Source organism: Urocampus carinirostris, chromosome 11 (genome assembly GCF_059441175.1).
Source record: "Urocampus carinirostris isolate Australia breed hairy pipefish chromosome 11, RoL_Ucar_1.0, whole genome shotgun sequence".
Lineage (NCBI taxonomy): Eukaryota > Metazoa > Chordata > Actinopteri > Syngnathiformes > Syngnathidae > Urocampus > Urocampus carinirostris.
The window spans coordinates 9,160,049-9,182,095 of record NC_142359.1 but is presented as its reverse complement, the minus strand read 5'-3'; the positions used below and the strand labels follow the sequence as shown (position 1 = coordinate 9,182,095).

Below are 22,047 nucleotides of genomic sequence, written 5' to 3'. Positions count from 1 at the left end.
CATACAAACTAAGGTATCTAAAAGCATTTCAATAATTAATAAAGCCAAATTTCTTTTAAATTATAATGCATTGTATTTATTATATTTTTCTCTCGTTCTGCCATATTTAACATATTGTGCAGAAGTCTGGGGCAATGATTGCAAAAGTTCACTACAGCCCCTTTTTATCCTTGAAAAAACGTGCAATAAGAACCATACACAGGGTAGGATATCAGGATCATACCAATATTTTATTAATGCAGTCCAAATTATCAAAAAAAAAATTCACTTCACAACTGTTATTTAAGGTCAACAAAAACATAGTGCCAGAAAACAAATTATTCACTCGGAAAGAGGGAAATGATAACTTGAGGGGCTGTAGTGAATTCAAAATCCCAAAGGTGAGAACCACCAGGAAAAGTATGTGTGTGTCTGTGTGTGGAGTCAAACTTTGGAATAACTTACAAGATGAGATCAAACAATGTCCAACTATCCATGTGTTCAAATGTAAATACAAAAAAGCATTACTGGCGAAATACAGGGATGAAGAAAATTGGGATTGGAAAAAGTGTGTTTAAAACTATGGTTAACTTCTTATTGTTGCTATTATTATATCAGAACTGTTATTATAAATATTATGTTTATTTTTATTGTTGTTATTATCATTGGTGCCGCAATGATGTTTGGTAACTAATGGCATTATGACGTTGTGGGATAGGTTTTACTAAGATTAGTGTATAAAATATGTGATTATTGTAATTATCATAATTATTGATATCTGACCTATGTAATAAGTGTATCCATTAGATGTTGATATATTAGACACAAGAGGAGAAGAGTATTTGTAAAATGTATTTACCGTAAATTCCGGACTATAAGCCGCTACTTTTTTCCCTAACTTTCAACCCTGCGGCTCGCGCCCCGGCCGAGTCATTCCTAAGACTTAAAAAGTGGTCGGCGGCGCCCTCTGTTGGCTGCGGCTGCATCGGCTCGCTACAACGGGTCAGGTGCAATCGACATTTCGTTCTGTGTACATTGTTACACAGGATGACAATACAAGGAAATTATTATTATTATTATTATTCAGTGATGCGGCCAATTTATGTAATTTTTCTAACGGCCGCCAGTGGCGCTCGAGTGTTGCTACCATTAACTGCCCTGTCAAAGCTATATTATTATTATTAAAGCTTTGAAAACTCTCTTGGTGTACCGTCTTTCTTTGTAAATATGTGTAACCCATGTATAATATGTATTTGCAACTGTATATTTTTCTAATGTATTTATTTTAGACACTTATTCTGATATGTTTTCCACGGGTGAACGAAAAATGAGGGGGTGGAACAAACGTGGGGTGCCGAGTTTAAGTGGGGACCGCTAAAGGTGAGGGACAGACAAGGAAAGAAGAGGGGGTAAAAAGTTGGTTAAAGAAAAAGGAGTTGCGTGAGTAAATGTGTTCATCTGATATATTTTTCCCACCCTTACCTTTGGAAATATACACTTTTTTCCTTGGATTACTTTCAACGGGACCCGGACTCTGCAGGTCTGCATCAAACCTGAAGTACCGGTATCATTTTCCGTTCATTTTGCCGGCTGTGATTTTTGGACTGTGGACTTTAATGAAGGACATTTAGTTTCAATTGCGAGACTTGAAGTCGGGTTTGGGTTAATTTTGTGTTTGTGTTACATGTTTAAATGTGGCCGCATGTGGCTTATATACAGGTGCGGCTTGTGTATGTACAAAATCGGTTTTCTTCTTAAAATGTGGTGGGTGCGGCTTATAATCAGGCGCGCTCTATAGTCCAGAATTTACGGTAAAAGGGAAGATAAAGGGGTAGGGAAAATAGGCATCTGCTTCTGACTACCCCTTTTCGAACGTTATGTGACATTATTTTGTTGTTGACTCATTGTTTTTGTCCTGTTTTTATTTTAATGTTCAAAATCAAAGTTTTCATTCATTCATTCAACTTTATTGTAATTGTGTGACTTTTTTTCAGCACTTCTAATTTATAAGAAATATTAGCTATTGTGGTATTGATGCATACCATTATATGTGAAAACACAAGCCGTACAGGTGTTGACTTGAAAAATGTCTACTCTTAGGTGAGATCGCCATCCGAGTGTTCAGAGCATGCACGGAACTTGGCATCCGAACCGTGGCCGTCTACTCGGAGCAGGACACCGGACAGATGCACAGGTACGCTTGACGGCAGTGTTCCCTCTAAGCTGCGCGCGTGCGCAATTGCGCACTGCTCGCACATTTTCAGCGCACAAGAAAATCTAGCCAGCGCACAAAAATCAGGGCTCAAAATGACTAATTAAGAAGCGACTTAAGTCAAAGTTAGAGTGCATGAAGATAAAAATACACGGGTTCCCCTGACGTTGTGTCCTAAATGCGGTATTTGGAAGTCGAGTCGAAGGAGAACGAAGTTGAGTAAAGTTAGTAGAGTTTGTCGGGGAACCGGCTTCTTCGGCTCGGCTCACTAAAAGGAACCGGCTCTTTCGGGTCCTAAACGGCTCTTCGGGTTGTTTTTGCTTCTTTAATCCCAACATGACCAAATATTATGTAAAATTATGCACAAAATGACTTAAAGGAAGGGGGTAATAGAACAAAAAAGAAAAAAATACCAAAATGAAAAATTAGTGAAAAGCTGAGAAAAAAAGAAAAGAAAGAAATGTAGGAAAAAAAGTAAATGGAGAACAAAAAGAACAGCTCGGAAAAAATAAAAACAATGAGATTTTTTTTAAAGGAATTTAAAAAAAGTAGAAATTCAATTAATGAGTAAAGTTAGTAGAGTTAGTCGAGAACTGGCTTCTTCGGCTCAGCTCACTAAAAGGAACCGGCTCCTTCGGGTCCTAAACGGCTCTTCGGGTTGTTTTTGCTTCTTTAATCCCAACATGACCAAATATTATGTAAAATTATGCACAAAATGACTTAAAGGAAGGGGAGAATAGAACAAAAAAGAAAAAAATACCAAAATGAAAAAGTAGTGAAAAGCTGAGGAAAAAAAGGAAGAGAGAAAAAAAGAACGAAAAATTTAGAAAAAAGCCTGAAAAAAAGAAAAAGAAATGTAGGAAAAAAGTAAATAGAGAACAAAAAAGAAAAAAGTAACAGCTCGGAAAAAATAAACACAATGAGATTTTTTTTAAAGGAATTTTTAAAAAAAAGTAGAAAAAAAACACGGAAAAAAGAAGAAAAAGTTTGTGTTGCATTCAAATAATTTCCAATTATATCAAGTCAATCTCGTTGCCAACATTGTACTTCCCCTAAAAAAATGTGAGTAAGTACAGTTCTGTATCTGGCACCCGACTAAATAAGCCCCCCAAAATGTTAATATTATACGACAAAATATATATCGGGAATAAAAAGAGATGGATATCTTGTGAAAGAATTGTAATAACAAACAACCTTTGCTATATTACATGAGTCAATTCATTCAAAAGAGAAAAATCATTTTGCATTGCCGGAAACTCAGCAAAATGTAACTTGATGTCAAATTTTGGACATGTTTGATCATTAATTGTCTTGCCACACTTGGGATTACGGTTGCTCACTGTTGTTTCAAGCGCTGCTCACAGACTTTGTGTGAACGCTCAGACCCCTGGAAAATTACAGGGAACATTGCTCGACGGGCCGACGCCGCCCAATTATAAAGCTTGCCAAATGGCACGCCGCGCTGCACAGGGGCTCCCTGCAGGGTACGAAATAACGAGGCCGGCTGACGGACTTGTGAGCGAGCGGCTCAGGTGCGGCCGCGGATTATCGATCGGCATCCGTTAATAGAGGAAACCTTTCACTAGGCTCTTTGTTGAGGCGGGTTTAGAACCGCATTACAAACATTGGGGTTTGCCTCAGAATTCTGAGTTCCCCATTTTCATTGTTTTTGTATCTTTATGTCCTCTCCCCCAGGCAAAAAGCAGACGAGGCCTACCTCATCGGGAAGGGACTGGCGCCTGTCGCTGCCTACTTGGACATCCCCGATATAATCAAAGTCGCCAAGGTGATCCGTCGACCCTTTCCTCAAAGAGCAGTTGGCATGCAAAACAGGAAGTTAACTTAAAAGGGCATACCTAGTGGTGCTAGGGAAGTTACTAGTAGTACTGTAAATTCCAGACTATAGAGCGCACCTGATTATAAGCCACACCCACCACACTTTAAGAGGAAAACCGATTTTGTACTTACACAAGCCGCACCTGCATATAAGCCGCATGCGCCCACATTAAAAATAATGTAACACAAACACAAAGTTAACCCAGACCCGACTTTAGGTCCCGCGATTGTAACTGAATTTTGGTTTGAACAATATCCTTCATTAAAGTACACAGTCCAAAAATCACAGCCGACAAACTGAACAGTAAATGATACCGCTACTTAAGGTTTGATGCAGACCTGCAGAGTCCGGGTGCCCGTTGAAAGTAATCCAAGGAAAAAAGTGTATATTTCCAAAGGTAAGGGTGGGAAGAATATATATCCCCTATTGTCGGCCGCGTCCACAAACACGTCTCACCTTTACTCCACTTCCCGTCAGCCCGCGTTTGCCCCGCCCCTTCCTTCTCATTTGCTCGTGCAAAACAAACCAGAATAAGTTTCTAAAATAATTACATCACAAAAATATACAGTTGCAAATACATATTATACATGGTTACACATATTTACAAAGAAAGACGGTACACCGAGAGAGTTTTCAAAGCTTTAATAATAATATTATAACTTTCATCCCAAACCGTGCCTGTGAAGGGTAGCAAAATGCTAGTAACAACACGCATGGGTGCGGCTTGTATAAGTACAAAAGTGCCAAATCACTTAAAATGTAATGGGTGCGGCTTATGGTCAGGTGCGCTCTATAGTCCGGAATTTGCGGTATTTAAAACGGCAAGTCCTTCTCATAGCATTGTCTCATGGGCCACTATTTTGACAGATATGCCTTAAACAAATCCTATGGTTAAAAAAAGAGCAATTCCACTGTGGGATTATTTAAATAAAAAAAAATCGCACAGCCCCTCATTGCTAATACAAACGACTTAAAGCAAAAGATTTATGATTCCTCCCGCCTGCAGAGAGTGTATCAGGTTCATCTTTCAAGCAGCCAGCCATGCCCTCCCTTCGCATCGTCGTCAAGGTATTAAAATGTCAGAAAAAAGAATCCTCTTTTGTCACCGTTTCCATACGATTGACATTTAATATGTGTCACGTTGCATCCATTTTCTCCCCCGTTGTCGGCTACCTCCACCAATTATCTTGTCACGTTTGCGCTTCTGTCCTTTTCATCCTTTACTACGCAGCAGAGAAGCTTTAAAATGCTGAGGCAACGCTCTCCTCTTGGAGCTTGTTTGCCAATTGCGCTGTGTAGCGCTCTCTCGTGTGGCGTTTTTGGGCTTTTTTACCTGCATGTGTGTCCACCTGCACCTTCCCTTATTAGCAGGGTTGGGTAGGGGGTCTTTAACTGGATTACTTTCAATGACTTTTGGATGACTCCAATACCAAATATGCTAATAAAAGACAAAAGAAACTCAATAGGAATAAAATGAGGACTCACAACACGTGGTTAGCTTTCTCTCCTGGCTTTGATCTCTTTGATCTCCGGCAAAACTAACATCAAATGCCACAGAAACAAAATGAAAATAAATCCAAACAGCTTGCCGACATCATTTTTGCCGTTCCATGTATTCCGTTACTCCCCTGCACAAAATTTAGTCATTTTATTCATATTTATTTTCTTTTGTCTTTTATTAGCATATTTGGAATTGGAGTAATCCAAAAGTAATTGAAAGTAATCCAGTTAAAGTAACCCTACCCAACCCTGAGTACCGTAAATTCCGGACTATAAAGCGCATCTGATTATAAGCCGCACCCGTCACTTTTTGAGTGATTTGACACTTTTGTTCTTACACAAGCCGCAACCATGTATAAGCCGCGGGCGCCCGCAGTTAATCTTGCGACACAGTCAAACCTCGGGCCAGGCTGTAAGTTCCATAATTGTGGGGGGGGATTTTGTAAGGTTTATTGTTATATATTCGTTATCAATTATCTATTATTGTAACTTCATAGATAGTACACAAATTCAGATTCAGATCTACTTTATTGTCATTCTAGTACACGTGTATACAGAACGAAATGTCGATACATCTGACCCGCACAGTTTCCTTGAATGTACAGATATAAATAAAATGTTGTATTGAGTTGTAGTATTGAGTGCTAATAATATACTAAATAATTATGGCTATGTATAGTATTTTACAGTAGCGCAAATAGTGCAAGAGGAGTAGCCAACCAGATGTGCAAGATGGGCAATCAGGTAAACAAGTCAGGTAAACAGAACAATAACACTGTAACAATAACACTGTGACCATTTAGAACCACAGTTGACATCACAAGTGGAAATTGATACCCGTAATTAAGATATGATGCAGACTTGTAAAGTCGGGGTCCCATTGAAAGTAATCCAAGGAAACGAAATGTATATTTCCAAAGTTAAGGGTGGGAAAATTATATATCCACTATTGTTCGCTGCGACAAGACAGATCTACCGGTAACTCAGCTTTACCACATTTCCCATCAGCCCGCGTTTTCTCCGCCCCTTATTTTTGATTCCTCGGTAGAACACATAACAGAATAAATCTCTAAGATAAATAAATTACAAAAATATACAGTTGCAAACACATATTATACATGGGTTACACATATTTACAAAGAAAGACGGTACACCGAGAGAGTTTTTAAAGCTTTAATAATAATAATATAACTTTCATCCCAAAACGTGCCTTTGAAAGGTACCAACACGCTAGTAGGATCACGCTCGGAGTGTATCAAACATACGTGTGAAAAAAAAGCGTCACGTAAATGTGAAATTCACGGTTAATCGTCTACATCTTCTTCCTCATAGCTATCGCCATCAAGGGCATCTTCCTCTGTATCAGAAAATATATGCTAATACTTAGAGATTGTAGTCTTTCTTGGCACACATATTCTTCTGGTCTTAATCTTACCTTTCAAACTCCTGCGCCGCTGGTGGCCGTTAGAAAAATTCCATAAATTAGCCGCTTCACTGAATAAGCCGCAGGGCTGAACATTTGGGAAAAAAGTAGCGGCTTATAGTCCGGAATTTACGCTATATGTAAATATAGTTTTAAATAAAATTGTAATCCTGCAAAGTCATCATTTTTTTACTTTATGTACCCGTTATTTGACAGTTTTTTTCCCTGTCATTGTAAAGGAATACAATTGAAACCATTTCTTATCCTAATTACGTAATGCCGTTCCATGTATTCCGCTACTCCCCAACCCTGTCCCTTAGCAACAGCATCATCCGTTATTACTATGTGGAGCAGATGGTCCACGCCGATCTGTTTGACCCCATCATCATTATCCGTGCGTACGAGGTGAACGTCTAAGAACGAAAAAGGTCTGTTGGTAAATCAACATTATGTGTCACCTGATATACGATAAATATACAGTTTCAATCATTCTCTTCTGGGAAATAAAAACACAGTGCCATTTTTTTCCCAGGCACAGGTTAGTTTCAAGGTTTCCAGAGAGAATGAAAAAGTCTCTTTATCATTCATCCCTCGTCCAAACTGTCTTTTCGTCGAAGACCCTCAGAGGCTGCAAATGGATAGAAAGGTGTCATTGTTGTGAGGCTGACAGTATGTTTCGTTGTATTCACCATCGGAGAGTACATGGAAATAGTCAAAGGAGAGTTCCCTGTATTCTACCACTTGGAAAATAGTGTCCTTTAGTTTCCGTACCACTGACCGGTTTCATGTCTGACTACAGACGCTGCCCTACTTACGAACGAGATAGGTTCCGGGCGATCGTTCGTAATTTGAATTTCTTCGTATGTTGCTTCAGTGTTATATTTTGTATGTTTAAGGTTTATATTAGTGTGTTTAAGGCTTCTAAAAGCACCGTAAATTCCGGACTATGGAGCGCACCTGATTATAAGCCGCACCCACCACATTTTAAGAGGAAAACCGATTTTGTACTTACACAAGCCGCACCTGTATATAAAGCCGCATGCGCCCACATTAAAAAAATGTAACACAAACACAAAATTAACCCAGACCCGACTATAAGTACCGCAATTGTAACCGAATATCCTTCATTTTAAGTACACAGTACAAAAATCACAGCCGGCAAAATGAACAGAAAATGATACCGGTACTTGAGGTTTGATGCAGACCGGCAGAGTCTGGGTCCCGTTGAAAGTAATCCAAAGAAAAAAGTGTATATTTCCAAAGGTAAGGGTGGGAAAAATACATATCCACTATTGTCCGCCGTGTCCACAAACACTCACCTTTACCGGTCCCCATTTCCCGTCAGCCCGCGTTTGTTACGCCCCTTCTTTTTAATTCGCCCGTCCAAAACATATCAGAATAAGTGTCCAAAATAAATACAAATAAATACATTACGAAAATATACAGTTGCAAACACATATTATACATGGTTACACAAATGTACAAAAAAGACGGTACACCGAGAGAGTTTTCAAAGCTTTAATAATAATAATATAACTTTCATCCCAAACGGTGGCTGTGACAGGTAGCAACACGCTCGCAACACAGTAAACAGGTCTGTTAAATAAACATACCGTACTTGTAAAAATCACGGTTAACCGTCCTCATCTTCCTCCTTAAAACTGAAGCCATCAAAGTTGTCTTCCTTAGTGTCGGAAAGAAACAGTGTCATATAGACGTCGTTCCACGCTCCCGCAGCCTCACTCGCGGTGTCACTGTCGCTGGTGTGCCCTCCTCTTCGTCACGCAGCAGACCGGCTTTTCGGAACCCGTTGGTGATGGTGGATTTTTTGATACTGCCCCACGCTGTCAGGATCCACTGGCAGACTTGCGAAAAAGTTGCCTTTCGGATGCGGCCAGTTTTAGTGAAAGATTTCTCTCCGCTAGTCAAGCCAAGAAGTTGGAGTCTTCCTCGGCGCATATATTCCACTGGTCTAAATCTTACCTTTTGTACTCGAGTGCCGCTGGCGGCCGTTAGAAAAATTACAGAAATTGTCCGCATCACTGAACAAGCCGCAGGGTTGAAAGTTTGGGGAAAAAGTAACGGCTTATAGTCCGGAATTTACGGTAATTTGAATTTGTTTGTAAGTTGCTTCAGTGCTATATTTTGTATGTTTAAGGTTTATATAAGTGTGTTTAAGGCTTCTAAAAGTAACCTGTATTGTTTTAAAACTAAAAAATAAACCTTCAATGAAATATGCTCCATAACGTTAAAAAGCAGGCTGAATGATCAAGCATAGTACTGAAAAACAAAGCTACACATTAGGCGTTGACATTCTGTGGTCTGTGAATTTCTTTAAGACTCCTTGTGATTAAGGGCTATACAAATAAATAGGACTTGACTGTAAAGACAAATAAAGTTAACTTTAACTTACTTTTGGGATATGCGCTTCAAGAGGTCCTCCGCTGTGGTAAAAAGTGGGCGAAAAAAAGCGATCCAATCATTTGCTCAACCGCATCTAGCTTTCTTATTCCACTTTCATTTAGGAAGAAACAGCTTGCCTTTCACGCCAACCATATTGAATGGACATACGAGACATTAAACAATAAAAATGTGAAAGTTCTTAGCGCGCTAGAGATACAGCACATGTAGCACTGTATGTTTTCACACGAACCCGGAAGTAGAAGCCCCATTTTTTTTCTTCGGGGTGGATGCTGGGTGACCTTGCACAGCGCTACCCGGCGGAAAGACGCTTCAGTGCTATATTTTGTATGTTTAAGGTTTATATAAGTATGTTTAAGGATTGTATAAGTAACCTGTATTGTTTTGGACAAAAAAATTTAACATTTCATAAAATAATATGCTCTATAAAGATAGTTGAGTTTAACTTACTTTTGGAAGATGCGCTTCAAGAGGTCCTTCTCCGTGGTAAAAAGTGGCCAACATAAAAGCGTTCCGACCATTTTCTCCACCTCATCAAGCTTTCTTATTCCACTTTCTTTTCAAAAGAAACGGCTCGCCTCTTCTTTACACTTTACACCAACCATATTGAATGGATGCACAAGATATTAAACAGTAAAAATGTCAAAGTTCTTAGTGCGCTAGAGACAAAGTGCAGTGTTTTAACACATGAACTAGGAAGAGGAAGCGGAATTTTTTCTTCCGGGTGGATGCTGGGTGACTTCTTGCAGCACCACACACCGGTAGTGGCAGAAATAAGTACTACAGCACTGTCCTGTACTCGGGGAGAAAAGGTGCATATAATACAAAATCGAACTTACAGCAATGTCCGGATATCTTTCGACATCCCGAAAAAATTGTTCGTATCTACCGTCGAATGGTCGTAAGTAGTGGAGCTTCTGTATCATCTCGTGCACCGTCCCAATAATAACATTAGTAATAATAATATAGAATGTTGTTACTCAACGCACATTTCTCCATCCTTGCAGGACAATGATGTGGACGCCATCCACCCGGGTTACGGATTCCTGTCGGAGCGTTCGGACTTCGCTCAGGCTTGCGCCGATGCCGATGTGATGTTTGTGGGTCCCACCCCTGAAACGGTGCGCAAAATGGGAGACAAAGTGGAAGCTCGGGCCCTGGCCATCACCGCCGGTATGAAACCAAAAGCCAGAGGAGACCAAGCGCTTTCCCTTGTGTAACCCTACCCCGGTCTCCCTCTGTGCCTGCTAAGGTGTACCGGTGGTCCCGGGAACGGACTCTCCCATCAGCAGTCTGCAGGAGGCCCACTCCTTTGCACAGACATACGGTTTCCCCATCATCTTCAAAGCGGCCTATGGGGGCGGCGGCCGAGGAATGAGGGTGGTCCGAGAGTATGAGGTGAGCTCTTTCCCAGAGGCAAGATCGGGTCTAAGGGATGGGGCAGGGCACCTGTATGATGCGGCAGGGGTAAACCAGTGAGAGCTGTCGGGCCCTGCTGTTGAACAAAAGTGTGTTGTGTCACCCTGACCTGAGTGACATGGCCGCTTTCTTGTGTCCCGTTCCATCTGGAGGGACAAAAGCATGACCAACTTGGGTGCCGAGGTGCTTAACTTGTTTGGGTGTTTGAGCATTTGGGTTGGCCATGGTCCAAAAATGTTTGTGTGTGTCTTTTTTGCTATTTTTTTCTCTTTTATTTTCTTTGTTATTGTATGTGTTTGTCTTGCTGTCGGTCACCCCTCTCGAGGGATATGACCAAGGTTGATAGATAGATAGAATAAGATCGGGTCTAAATAAATCCAGCCCAACCTGACCCTGGTCCTTGTGTATTAAAGCCAGATCCAGCCAGAGCCCAACCAATTAACTTGATTTGCTGGACCAAGCCAGAAGCAAATCCGAAATTTTACATTTCAATTGTAAACACTCAGGAGGAAGAGAGGAGGTTTATTATAATAAATTAAAGACTGTCTTTTTTAAAGAATTTCTGGCAAAGCAAGACCGCATAAACATCTACATATTTTATATTTTTGTCGGCAGTGGGTTACATTAGCCGCCAATTTTCCATCATTGTTGTCGATAAGGAAAATTTTAAGGCTGACCTAGAATTGGGCGATGAACCACAGGAGCAATATGTCCTTGAAACTTTAGTGGGTTCTGTGAGAGAGAGAGAGGGAGAGAAACAACAATGATGGGTGGATAATAAAAAAAGTCAGCGAGAGAGAAGCCCAGCCTGACCCTAATGTAATAATTGACGATTTAGGCCCTACTCTGCCCGGAGTTCAGGTCGGGCTCAAGCTTGGGCTTATGATCTTGCCTCTGCCTCTTCCCGCTTTATATTCATGACATTCGTGTTTAGTGTGGAATGGCACCTATAATATGAAACTGGTTGATATCCGCGGCTGCCACTCACCTTCGGAGATCCGGCCTGCCATCTGAAATGACTTATCAGGGCTTGTCAAGCTTGGACAACCGCTCAGACATTACAGTCAATGTTTTACGTGCCTGGTTTGCAACTTACAGAACATATCAAAACAATTATCGCACGTACGTTCGTCTCACGTTCCCTATGTAAGTGTTGTTTACAGCAAAAAAAACAACCGTGGTGATATTTACATGTGCTGATCGATTTATTTTTAAGATACGCCTTCTCCCTGTTACTGCCTCTTTTTATACATTCAATTTTCAATTGCCTTTTTCGGTCCAATCAATCGATTACTTTTTTGTCCGTTAAAGGTGTATTGTGTATTATTTGGCACCTTCTAGTGGTAACATTTTTTAAACCTGGCGCGGACTTTAAACTTTCATTGTCAAATACCGTAAATTCCGGACTATAAGCCCCTACTTTTTTCCCTAACTTTCAACCCTGCGGCTTATTCAGTGATGCGGCCAATTTATATAATTTTTCTAACGGCCGCTAGCGGCGCTCGAGTGTTGCTACCATTAACTGCCCTGTCAAAGCTATATTATTATTATTAAAGCTTTGAAAACTCTCTCGGTGTACCGTCTTTCTTTGTAAATATTTGTAACCCATGTATAATATGTATTTGCAACTGTATATTTTTGTAATGTATTTATTTGTATTTATTTTAGACACTTATTCTGATATGTTTTGCACGAGTGAACGAAAAATCAGGGGCAGAACAAACGCGGGGTGCCGAGTTTAAGTGGGGACCGCTAAAGGTGAGGGACAGACAAGGAAAGAAGAGGGGGTAAAAAGTTGGTTAAAGAAGAAGGAGTTGCGTCAGTAAATGTGTTCATCTGATATATTTTTCCCACCCTTACCTTTGGAAATATACATTTTTTTCCTTGGATTATTTTCAACGGGACCTGGACTCTGCAGGTCTGCATCAAACCTTAAGTACCGGTATCATTTTCCATTCATTTTGCTGGCTGTGATTTTTGGACTGTGGACTTTAATGAAGGACAATTAGTTTCAATCGCGGGACTTAAAGTCGGGTTTGGGTTAATTTTGTGTTTGTGTTACATGTTTAAATGTGGGCGCATGCGGCTTATGAACAGGTGCGGCTTGTGTATGTACAAAATCGGTTTTCCTCTTAAAATGTGGTGGGTGCGGCTTATAATCAGGTGCGCTCTATAGTCTGGAATTTATGGTATTCTAAATGCACAACAAACAGCTCATATGAAATTACTTCCTCTTTCCCGTGTGCATGCAAACATGCACTTAATACAACACAAAGACAAACAACAACGAGGTAAAAATAAAGTATGCATATAAAACATAGAATTTTAAAAGGTTTAGAATAAACATGTGAAAGTAATGTAATCGGAGCAGTTTTGCATTTATTTGCGAGAAGGCATAGGGTTGGAGTGGGTTAGGAAAGAGTTCAGGGTCCTGAAAGCTTTTTGGAAAAAGCTGTCCTCGAGCCTGCTGGTACTGGCTCTGAGACTCCAGTCTTTTCCGTAACTGCAGCAAGTGTAAAGAGGCTGTGAGATGGGTGGGTGTGGTCACCTGTGATCATGTTGCTTTGAGATTGAGGCGGGAGTTGTTGATATCCAGGAGGGCAATCTGACTGTTTCCGTGTAACAGAGGATTGCAATTTCTGCTTAAGGCTCTGAATGTCAAAGTGAAGAAATTCAATGCTGTATATATATATCCAGTGACATGCATGAACGGATAAACAAGATTCCCACTGTTGCAATTGAGTAGAGGTAAGATCGGGCCTAAAAATCGACCCAACCCGACCTAATAACTTGATTGACAAGACCCCCACCCCCAAAGCAAACCCGAAATTTAATATTTTTGACAGGGTCGCTGTCCGACCATTTAACTTGATTTTGGGGGAGCAGCCCGAAAAAGAACGAAATTTTTATATTTTATTTTCTGCGACTCGGGATGCATACGTTTCAACACTTCTTTTGATGAAGATTTTATGGCCTGGAATTTTTTAGTACCACTTCATCCAGATGTATTTTGGGCAAAAAAACGTAAGATTTTTAAGGTTAAAATGATGTACATACTTTAATGAACAGGATAAATGTACCGTAAATTCCAGACTATAGAGCGCACCTGATTATAACCCGCACCCACCACATTTGAAGAGGATAACCGCTTTTGTACTTACACAGGCCACACCTGTATATAAGCCGCATGCGCCCACATTGAAACATGTAACACAATCACAAAAGTAACCCAAATCCGACTTTAAGTCCCCAGATTGTAACTGAATTTAAAGTTCACAGTCCAAAAACCACAGCCAGCAAAATGAACGGAAAATGATACCGGTACTTAAGGTTTGATGCAGACCTGCAGAGTCCGGGTCCCGTTGAATGTAATCTAAGGAAAAAAAGTCTATATTTCCAAAGGTAAGGGTGGAAAAAATATATATCCACTATTGTCCGCTGCGTCCAAAAACACGTCTCACCTTTACTCCACTTCCCGCCAGCCCCCGTTGTTTTTTCCCCCCTTCTTTTTGATTCGCCCGTGGAAAACATAACAGAATAAGTCTCTAAAATAAATACATTACAAAAATATACAGTTGCAAATACATATTATTCAGATTCAGATTCAGATTCAGATCTACTTTATTGTCATTCTAGTACACGTGTATACAGAACGAAATGTCGATGCATCTGACCCCCACAGTTTCCTTGAATGTACAGAAATAAATAAAGTTGTATTGTATTTTGGCTACGTATAGTATTTTACCATAGTGCCGATAGTGCAAGAAGAGTAGCTAACCAGATGTGCAAAATGGGCAGTCAGGTTAACAAGTCAGGTACACTGTAACATTAACACTGTAACAATAACGCTGTAATTTACCATAGTGCAGAGAGCAATGTGCAATGAGTGGCAAGCTATAAAAAACTGCCAGTAGTGCAAAAAGTCAGATTAGCAGCCGTTTAGATTTAAGTTAACTATATGTTAGATTGACCATTTAACAGTCTAATGGCCAGGGGGACTAGACTATTGCGGAGCCTGGTGGTCCTGCACCGCACACTGCAGAACCTCTTCCCAGAGATTATACATGGTTACACATATTTACAAAGAAAGACGGTACACCGAGAAAGTTTTCAAAGGTTTAATAATAATAATATAACTTTCATTCCAAACCGTGACTGTGACAGGTAGCAACACGCTACTAGCAACACGCTCGCAAAACAGTAAACAAATCTATTATAAAAAATATACCGTACTTGCAAACATCATGGTAAACCATCCTCATCTTCCTCCGTATAACTGACGCCATCAAAGTCGTCTTCCTCAGTATCGGAAAGAAACTTTGTCGTATAGACGTCGTCCCACGCTCCATTATTCCAAAACACGCTAGCAACACGCTCGCAATGCAAAGTTTACGTGCAGTAGCTCTGTTTCCTTCTTTAGCGGATTGCTCGATTGCTTTCAGCTTGAAAGCTGCGTCATGTGCCTTTCTTTTTGCAATCTGCATGATGAGGGTAAGTTTACGCTAACTTAATTTGTGCACAAGCTCAGAAGTTGCAGTCTAAATCTTACCTTTTGTACTGGAGCGCCGCTGGCGGCCGTTAGAAAAATCACATAAATTGGCCGCATCACTGAATAAGCCGCAGGGTTGAAAGTTTGGGAAAAAAGTAGCGGCTGATAGTACGGAATTTACGGTAATTAAAGCCTCAGACAATAATTAAAACGTCAAATTCAAAAGCAGGATATTTTTGGCGTTGTTTCCGTCATCATGCAGGAACAAAATCGCGTCTCCTGAGCAAAGTTTCAGTGACGTTCCCAGCTGATCTATGGTGTGTTCTCTCACTGCTGCTGCTGTTTGCGGGTATGCACCGTAACAGCATCGATCTTACTAACTTGGCAAGGGTATATGCTGGAGTTGATGCCTGAATTTAAAAAAAGAATAGAATAGAATATACCTTTATTGTCATTGTTACAAAATGGGTTAACATATTGTAACAACAAAATTGGGCATGACACTCCAGTTCACACATTCACAGTGAGGTAAAAAACCCAAGAAGATAAAGGAACAGAGAAGATAAGGTTATAAAACAAGGAGGATAAGGTTATAGTTATAATTTACACAAAATTTACCCAAGAAATGTCGGCATATAGGATGTTACATACAGTTTGGTATCGTAGGGTTGTGCAATATGCAAAATAGTCATCATAGTGCAAAAAAAATGGTCAACATATTCATTTGGTGCAAAAATAGTCATCATAGTTCAAAAGGATAGTCAAGTTTGCAAGAGTTTTTCAGTTTTTTGTGCGGTGTGTGTTTATGGTGGTAATGGCTGTGGGGAAGAAACTGTCTCTGAGTCTGTTTGTTTTTGCTTTGTGTGACCTATAGCACTTGCCGGAAGGCAGCGGGTCAAAGAGGTGGTGGTGAGAAAAGTCCTTGATGATGTTTTCTGCTCTGCTGAGGTAGCTGGGGCAGGTAATGTCCTCCAGACTGGGCAGAGAGCAACCGACTATTTTCTGGGCTGTTTTGATGACCCTCTGGAGCGTTTTCCTGTCTGCTGCTGTGCACCCAGCATACCACACCGTAATGCAGTCAGAATGCTCTCCACTGTGGCTTTGTAAAAGGACACCTGCAGCTGCTGTTTGAGCTGGTTTTTCCTGAGCACTCTCAGGAAATGCAGTCGCTGCTGGGCCTTCCCTACCACCGCTCTGGTGTTTGCAGACAAAGAGAGGTTGTCGGAGATGTGCACACCCAGAAATTTGAAGGAGTGGACTCTCTCTACACAGTCTCCTTTTATGATGAGTGGTGCTGGATTCATGCCATTCCTTCTGAAGTCCAGTATCAGTTCTTTTGTTTTTGTGAAAAGGATGGTTGGATTAAAAAAACAACAACAAAAAACGCTCCAGCAAGAGAGAGGCCCGGCCCAGCCTGAAGCCGGAACTAATGATTGACATTTCAAGGTCGGTTTCGGGTCCAAGATCTTACCTCAACTATGGAGTAAGACCACGGATTTGGCAGGAACATTTCTACTACTGTGCTGTGATTAAGACACTCATTTTTAGACCGTGTCAATAGCTGTCAATCTCAACTAGCGCAGCAGTCAATATTAATTAAATTGGCATTAATATATACGCACGAGTGTGACAAAAATCATTATACATAAATGCTTGGAATCTTTTTAACAAGTAGTGTTGGCTGATTCAATATTTTAGTCTGGAAGCAGGCAACTCATTATCGGGTATATTTTTCCCTAACACGATGTCAGTTTTCAGCCTCATACCACCTTTGCGTTACAGTACAGACGCTCCCCTACTTACGACCATTCGACTTACGTAAAACAGTAGATACAAACATTTTTTCGGGATGTAGAAAAATATCCGGACATTGCTTTGAATTCGATTTTGTATTGTGTGCACCTTATTCCGAGTACAGGTGAGAGAGCTATAAAAAATATTGATACGCTAACGACTAAAGTGATCAGGCAGTAGCTCAGGAGGTAGAGCGCTCGTCTTGGGATCAAGGGATCCCAGTTCGAATCCCGGCTTGTCCGTGTTACATGTCGAAGTGTCCTTGGGTAAGACACTGAACCCCTAATACCCCCAATAAGCAGGTTAGCGTATTACATGGCTGCACGGCCGCTATTGGGAAATGTGAAGCACACTGTAAAGCACTTTGGGAAGTCATTGACTATATAAAATGCAGATCATTTCAAATCATCAGGCAGAAATGCAAATGTAGTTTTAGAATCCGCTGCGCAGCGGGGAGAGCGAAGGTAGTATCTCCCTTTTTTGGGCTATACCAAGACCTCTCTCACCCCGTTTGCAGACAGCGAACGAGTTTTATTCAAAGTTCGCGCGTGCGTAGAAATGATCAATGACGTCACAAATACGTCTTTCCAAACATACAACGAAAAAGAACTGAAGTATATGCGTGTATTAAAATCAGACTATGTGTGTGTATTTTAATGATTACTCATACATTCAAAATGGAAAAATAGTAAATAATGAGAAAAAACAAGTTAAAATGTGAGTTAATTTCATCAGGATTATTTGTAACATAGAACACAGAGAAATACACAATTAACTAAATATGATCTACTTTACAACAGGACATTACTGTAGTGGTTCTTTCCGCCGCTACCGTCGTGTGGCGCTGTGGGAGGTCAAAAGAAATCGGCTTCCTCTTCCTAGCTCGTGTGTAAACATTCATACTGTATCTCCAGCGTGCTAACAACTGACATTTTTATTGTTTATTATCTCTTGCATCCATTCAATATGGTTGGTGTAAAGTGTAAACAATCGGCGAGCCGTTTCTTTTGAAATGAAAGTGTAATAAGAAAGCTTGATGCGGTTGAGAAAATGGTCGGAATGCTTTTTTTCAGCCACTTTTTACCACAGAGGAGGACCTTTTGAAACGCATCTTCCAGAAGTAAGTTAAACTTAACTTTATTGATTTTTATAGAGCATATTTTTTCATGAAATGCTTATTTTTTAACTAAACAAGACTGGTTACTTATACAAGCCTTGAAAACACTTCTATAAACCTTAAACATACAAAACATAGCACTGAAGCAACTTACCAACAAATTCAACTTAGGAACGATCGTCAGTTGGGCAGCGTCTGTATGCATTTTCTTTCTCGACCGAAATATGCCGTTTTGCCTGGTACGACTTGTCCTTGGGAATGACTTCGTTAGTTTCAGCACCTCTAAAAAGGTATCTCTTTGTTTTGCACTTCCTAACTGTTCCAAACAGATATTGTATTCACTGGACACAAAACGATGCGCTATTTTATTGCCACTGAGCACCAAGAATCTTCTTAGCTTTTTCGATTTGGCTGGTTTGTTATCGCCTTTTGTTGGCTGCACAAATGAGCTGTTGACATTTGTTGGCTGGTGAGTGAAGGAGCTTTTTTTGCGGAGGTGAGGAGTAGACTGCTTTTTCAAAAGGTACTCAAAAAAAGTCAGTTTTGGGAAAAAGAACATCCAAAAACAGGCTAACATTGTCGAGTGCATTATGATTATGCCTGCAATGATTAGTCGACGCTGTTGACAAAAATTGATTATAGATATAGTCCACAATGAATTACATTGACAATTATTGTTGCCAGACACGTTCTCCCAACAGATTAAGCATCTTATATGAGTCTCTTGTGCGCAATAGCGTCTCTGTCTGGAGCAGTAACATAGTGTCAACAATTACTCGTACCAGAAGTTTTCAAGATTGGGAGCATTTTAGTCTGGATGCGGCCAATAAAAGGAATACTTGCAAAGTTTGCAAAGCATTGTGTATCGTGGCAGTACCTCTGTGATGCATGAACATTTAGAGAGAGCTCTCAAAGAGTTGAATAAAATGGAGTCTGACTCGTCCTGATTGAACTAACATTATAGTAGGGTTTTGTGACCGCATTGAAAATGTTATACGGTTAATTTTCATAATGGAGAGCTTGAGCTGGTATACCGGACAGTGCCTGGCAAACGTATTTGAAAGAAAAAAACAATGACAAACTTTTCAGCTGACCACTGAATGTATTTCTCTAAATGCACATATCTATTCATGTACTTCTAGTACTGAAAATAGTTCTACCGTTGCTATTGAGCATGCTCCTGGTTTACAAAAAAGTTTACAGACACTGCCGGACTTAGGAACGAGATTCCGGACAATCGTTCGAAAGTTGAATTTGTTTGGGAGTTGCTTCAGTGCTGTATTTTGCATGTTTAAGGTTTTTATAAGTATTTTTAAGGCTTGTATAAATAACCTGTACTGTTTTATACTAAAAATAAACATTTGATAAAATAATATGCTTTATAAAGATAAAGTGAAGTTTAACTTACTTCTGGAAGATGGGCTTCAAGAGGTCCTCCTCCATGGTAGAGAGAGGGGAAAAAAAGCGATGCAACCATTTTCTCAACCGCATCAAGCTTTCTTTTTCCACTTTCATGTCAAAAGAAACGACTCCCCTACTATTCTTTACACTTTTCTATCTATCTATCTACCTTGGTCATATCCCTCAAGACGGGTGACCGACAGCAAGACACACGCATACAATAACATAGAAAATAAAAGGGAAATAAATAGCATAAAAAACGCACAAAAAGTTTTGGACCGCGGCCAACCCAATTACCCAAACAAGTTAGGCACCTCGGTCATGCTTTCGTCCCTCCAGATGAAATGGGACACCAGAAAGCGGCCATGTCACTCGGGTCAGGGTGACACAACACACTCTACTGTTCAACAGCAGGGCCCGACAGCTTTCACTGGTTTACCCCTGCAGCATCATACGGGTGCCCAGCCCATCCTTAAGAACGCGTCCACAATCCCACTATCCTTTCACAACACCTCTCCACTCCTTTCTATCACCAACAAACACCTGTCCCTGTGGTGAGGGGTCCTCTCCTTGTGAGAGGTAAGAGAATTCTCCCACCATGGTCCCCTGTGTGTCGTAAGAGGCGACTAAAGTGGAGGGAGCGAGGGGACTGGGGATCCTCTCCTCTCTATCTCTACTCCCTAAGAGACAGCAAGGCAAAGAAAGGGGGGCGGGAGACCGAAAGGTCTCACAAACCCTAGTTATTGGGTCATTAAATGTGAGAGGATGTGGAAGTAAAGCGACTGAGTGGAAGAAAGAGGAGATCGGAAGGATGATGACTAAAAGGAAGGTTGATGTGTTAGCCTTCAGTGAAACAAAGATGAAAGGAAAGGGTGAATTACAGCTTGGAGGTATGTATGGTAGAAGGTCTGGAGTTACGGGTGGACATGCTAGAGAAGGAGTGGCTGTGCTTGTGAGTGAGAAAGCATATTAAGCAATAAAAATGTCAAAGTTCTTACCGCGCTGGAGGTACAGTATGAAATGTTTACACACAAACTAGGAAGTACAAGCCATATTCTTTTTCGGGGTGAATGCTGGGTGACCTCACACAGCGCCAACACACGCCGGTCGTGGCGGAAAGAAGTACTACAATACTGTCCTGTACTCGGAAAACGATGCACACAATACAAAATCTAACTCACAGCAAAAAATGATCGTATTTACCGTTTTACGTAAGTGGAATAGTCGCAAGTATTGGAAAGTCTGTACTTAATTTTCATGTATTTGTTTGTCCCTTATAAATAGACAATTTTGTGCAATCTTTGTTTGGTCCAAATTTGCCATATGTTCAATAAAAGATGTATTTTTCATTGCACTATTTTTTTTTTTTTTTTTTCGTACCACATAATGAAATCAACTTCATGCTAGTTTAAAAAAAAATTAGATCATTATTCTTTTATCCCACTAATTGTTTCAATAGTCTGCGACTAGTCGACTATTAAGATATTTGTTTGTTCTCACCTTAACTATGGTTCTTTTGTTTTATTTTTTTTTATCTTTTTTTTTTAAACCAGTGTACAAATTACACTATTACAAATTCAGGGTTGGGTAGGGTTACTTTAACTGGATTACTTTCAATGACTTTTGGATTACTCCAATACCAAATATGCTAATAAAAGACAAAAGAAACTAAATATGAATAAAATTATGACTCACAACACGTGGTAAGCTTTCTCTCCTGGCTTTGATCTCCGGCAAAACTAACATAAAATGCGACCGAAACAAAATGAAAATAAATCCAAACAGCTTGCCAACATCATTTTTGCCGTTCCATGTATTTCGTTACTCTCCAAGCCTGCACAAAATTCAGTAATTTTATTCATATTTAGTTTCTTTTGTCTTTTATTAGCATATTTGGTATTGGAGTAATCCAAAAGTCATTGAAAGTAATCCAGTTAAAGTAACCCTACCCAACCCTGCAGGTTGAATTCTCGGTTCCTCAGTGTTAAATGTCGAGGTTTCCTTGGGCAAGACACTGAACCCCCAATGCCCCCGATAAGCAGGTAGTTTCCTTTATATGGCTGACGCTACTATCGGTGTGTAAGTGTGTGTGAATGGTTAAGAGTGAAACACATTGTAAAGCGCTTTGGGAGGTCTTCAGTGACTTGAAAAGTGCTTATATAAATTACCATTTACTGTTGCTGAATTAGCTGGCTACCATTAACCAACCAGAGAACATAAAGGAAATACACAAATTAGCTTTGTTTTTACTTTACAAAGTCCTTCTTGCTGTGAGTTGATGCGTTGTGTTTGTAAGGGGAATTGCAATCATTAGAGAACATTGTGGCACAGGAAAAACATATCAGAGTAATCAGCACACCCCAGAATATCATCAGCTGCCCTTTGTCCAGTTTAGAGGACATTGCCAGTTTACGATACCGTAAAAGAGCCATGTATTCCGTTACTCCCCAAGCCT

General features: G+C 40.3%; 1 protein-coding gene across 1 annotated transcript in view; it reads left to right on the top strand.

Moving 5' to 3' along the window:
- Positions 1-22,047, top strand: part of pcxb (pyruvate carboxylase b) — a 444,629-nt gene that overhangs the window by 29,697 nt on the left and 392,885 nt on the right. Inside the window, exons 3-6 of the mRNA XM_088347024.1 lie at positions 2,080-2,173; positions 3,887-3,977; positions 10,380-10,545; positions 10,625-10,770. Coding sequence (XP_088203150.1) covers positions 2,080-2,173; positions 3,887-3,977; positions 10,380-10,545; positions 10,625-10,770 — 497 coding nt within the window. The remainder of the gene's footprint in view (positions 1-2,079; positions 2,174-3,886; positions 3,978-10,379; positions 10,546-10,624; positions 10,771-22,047) is intronic.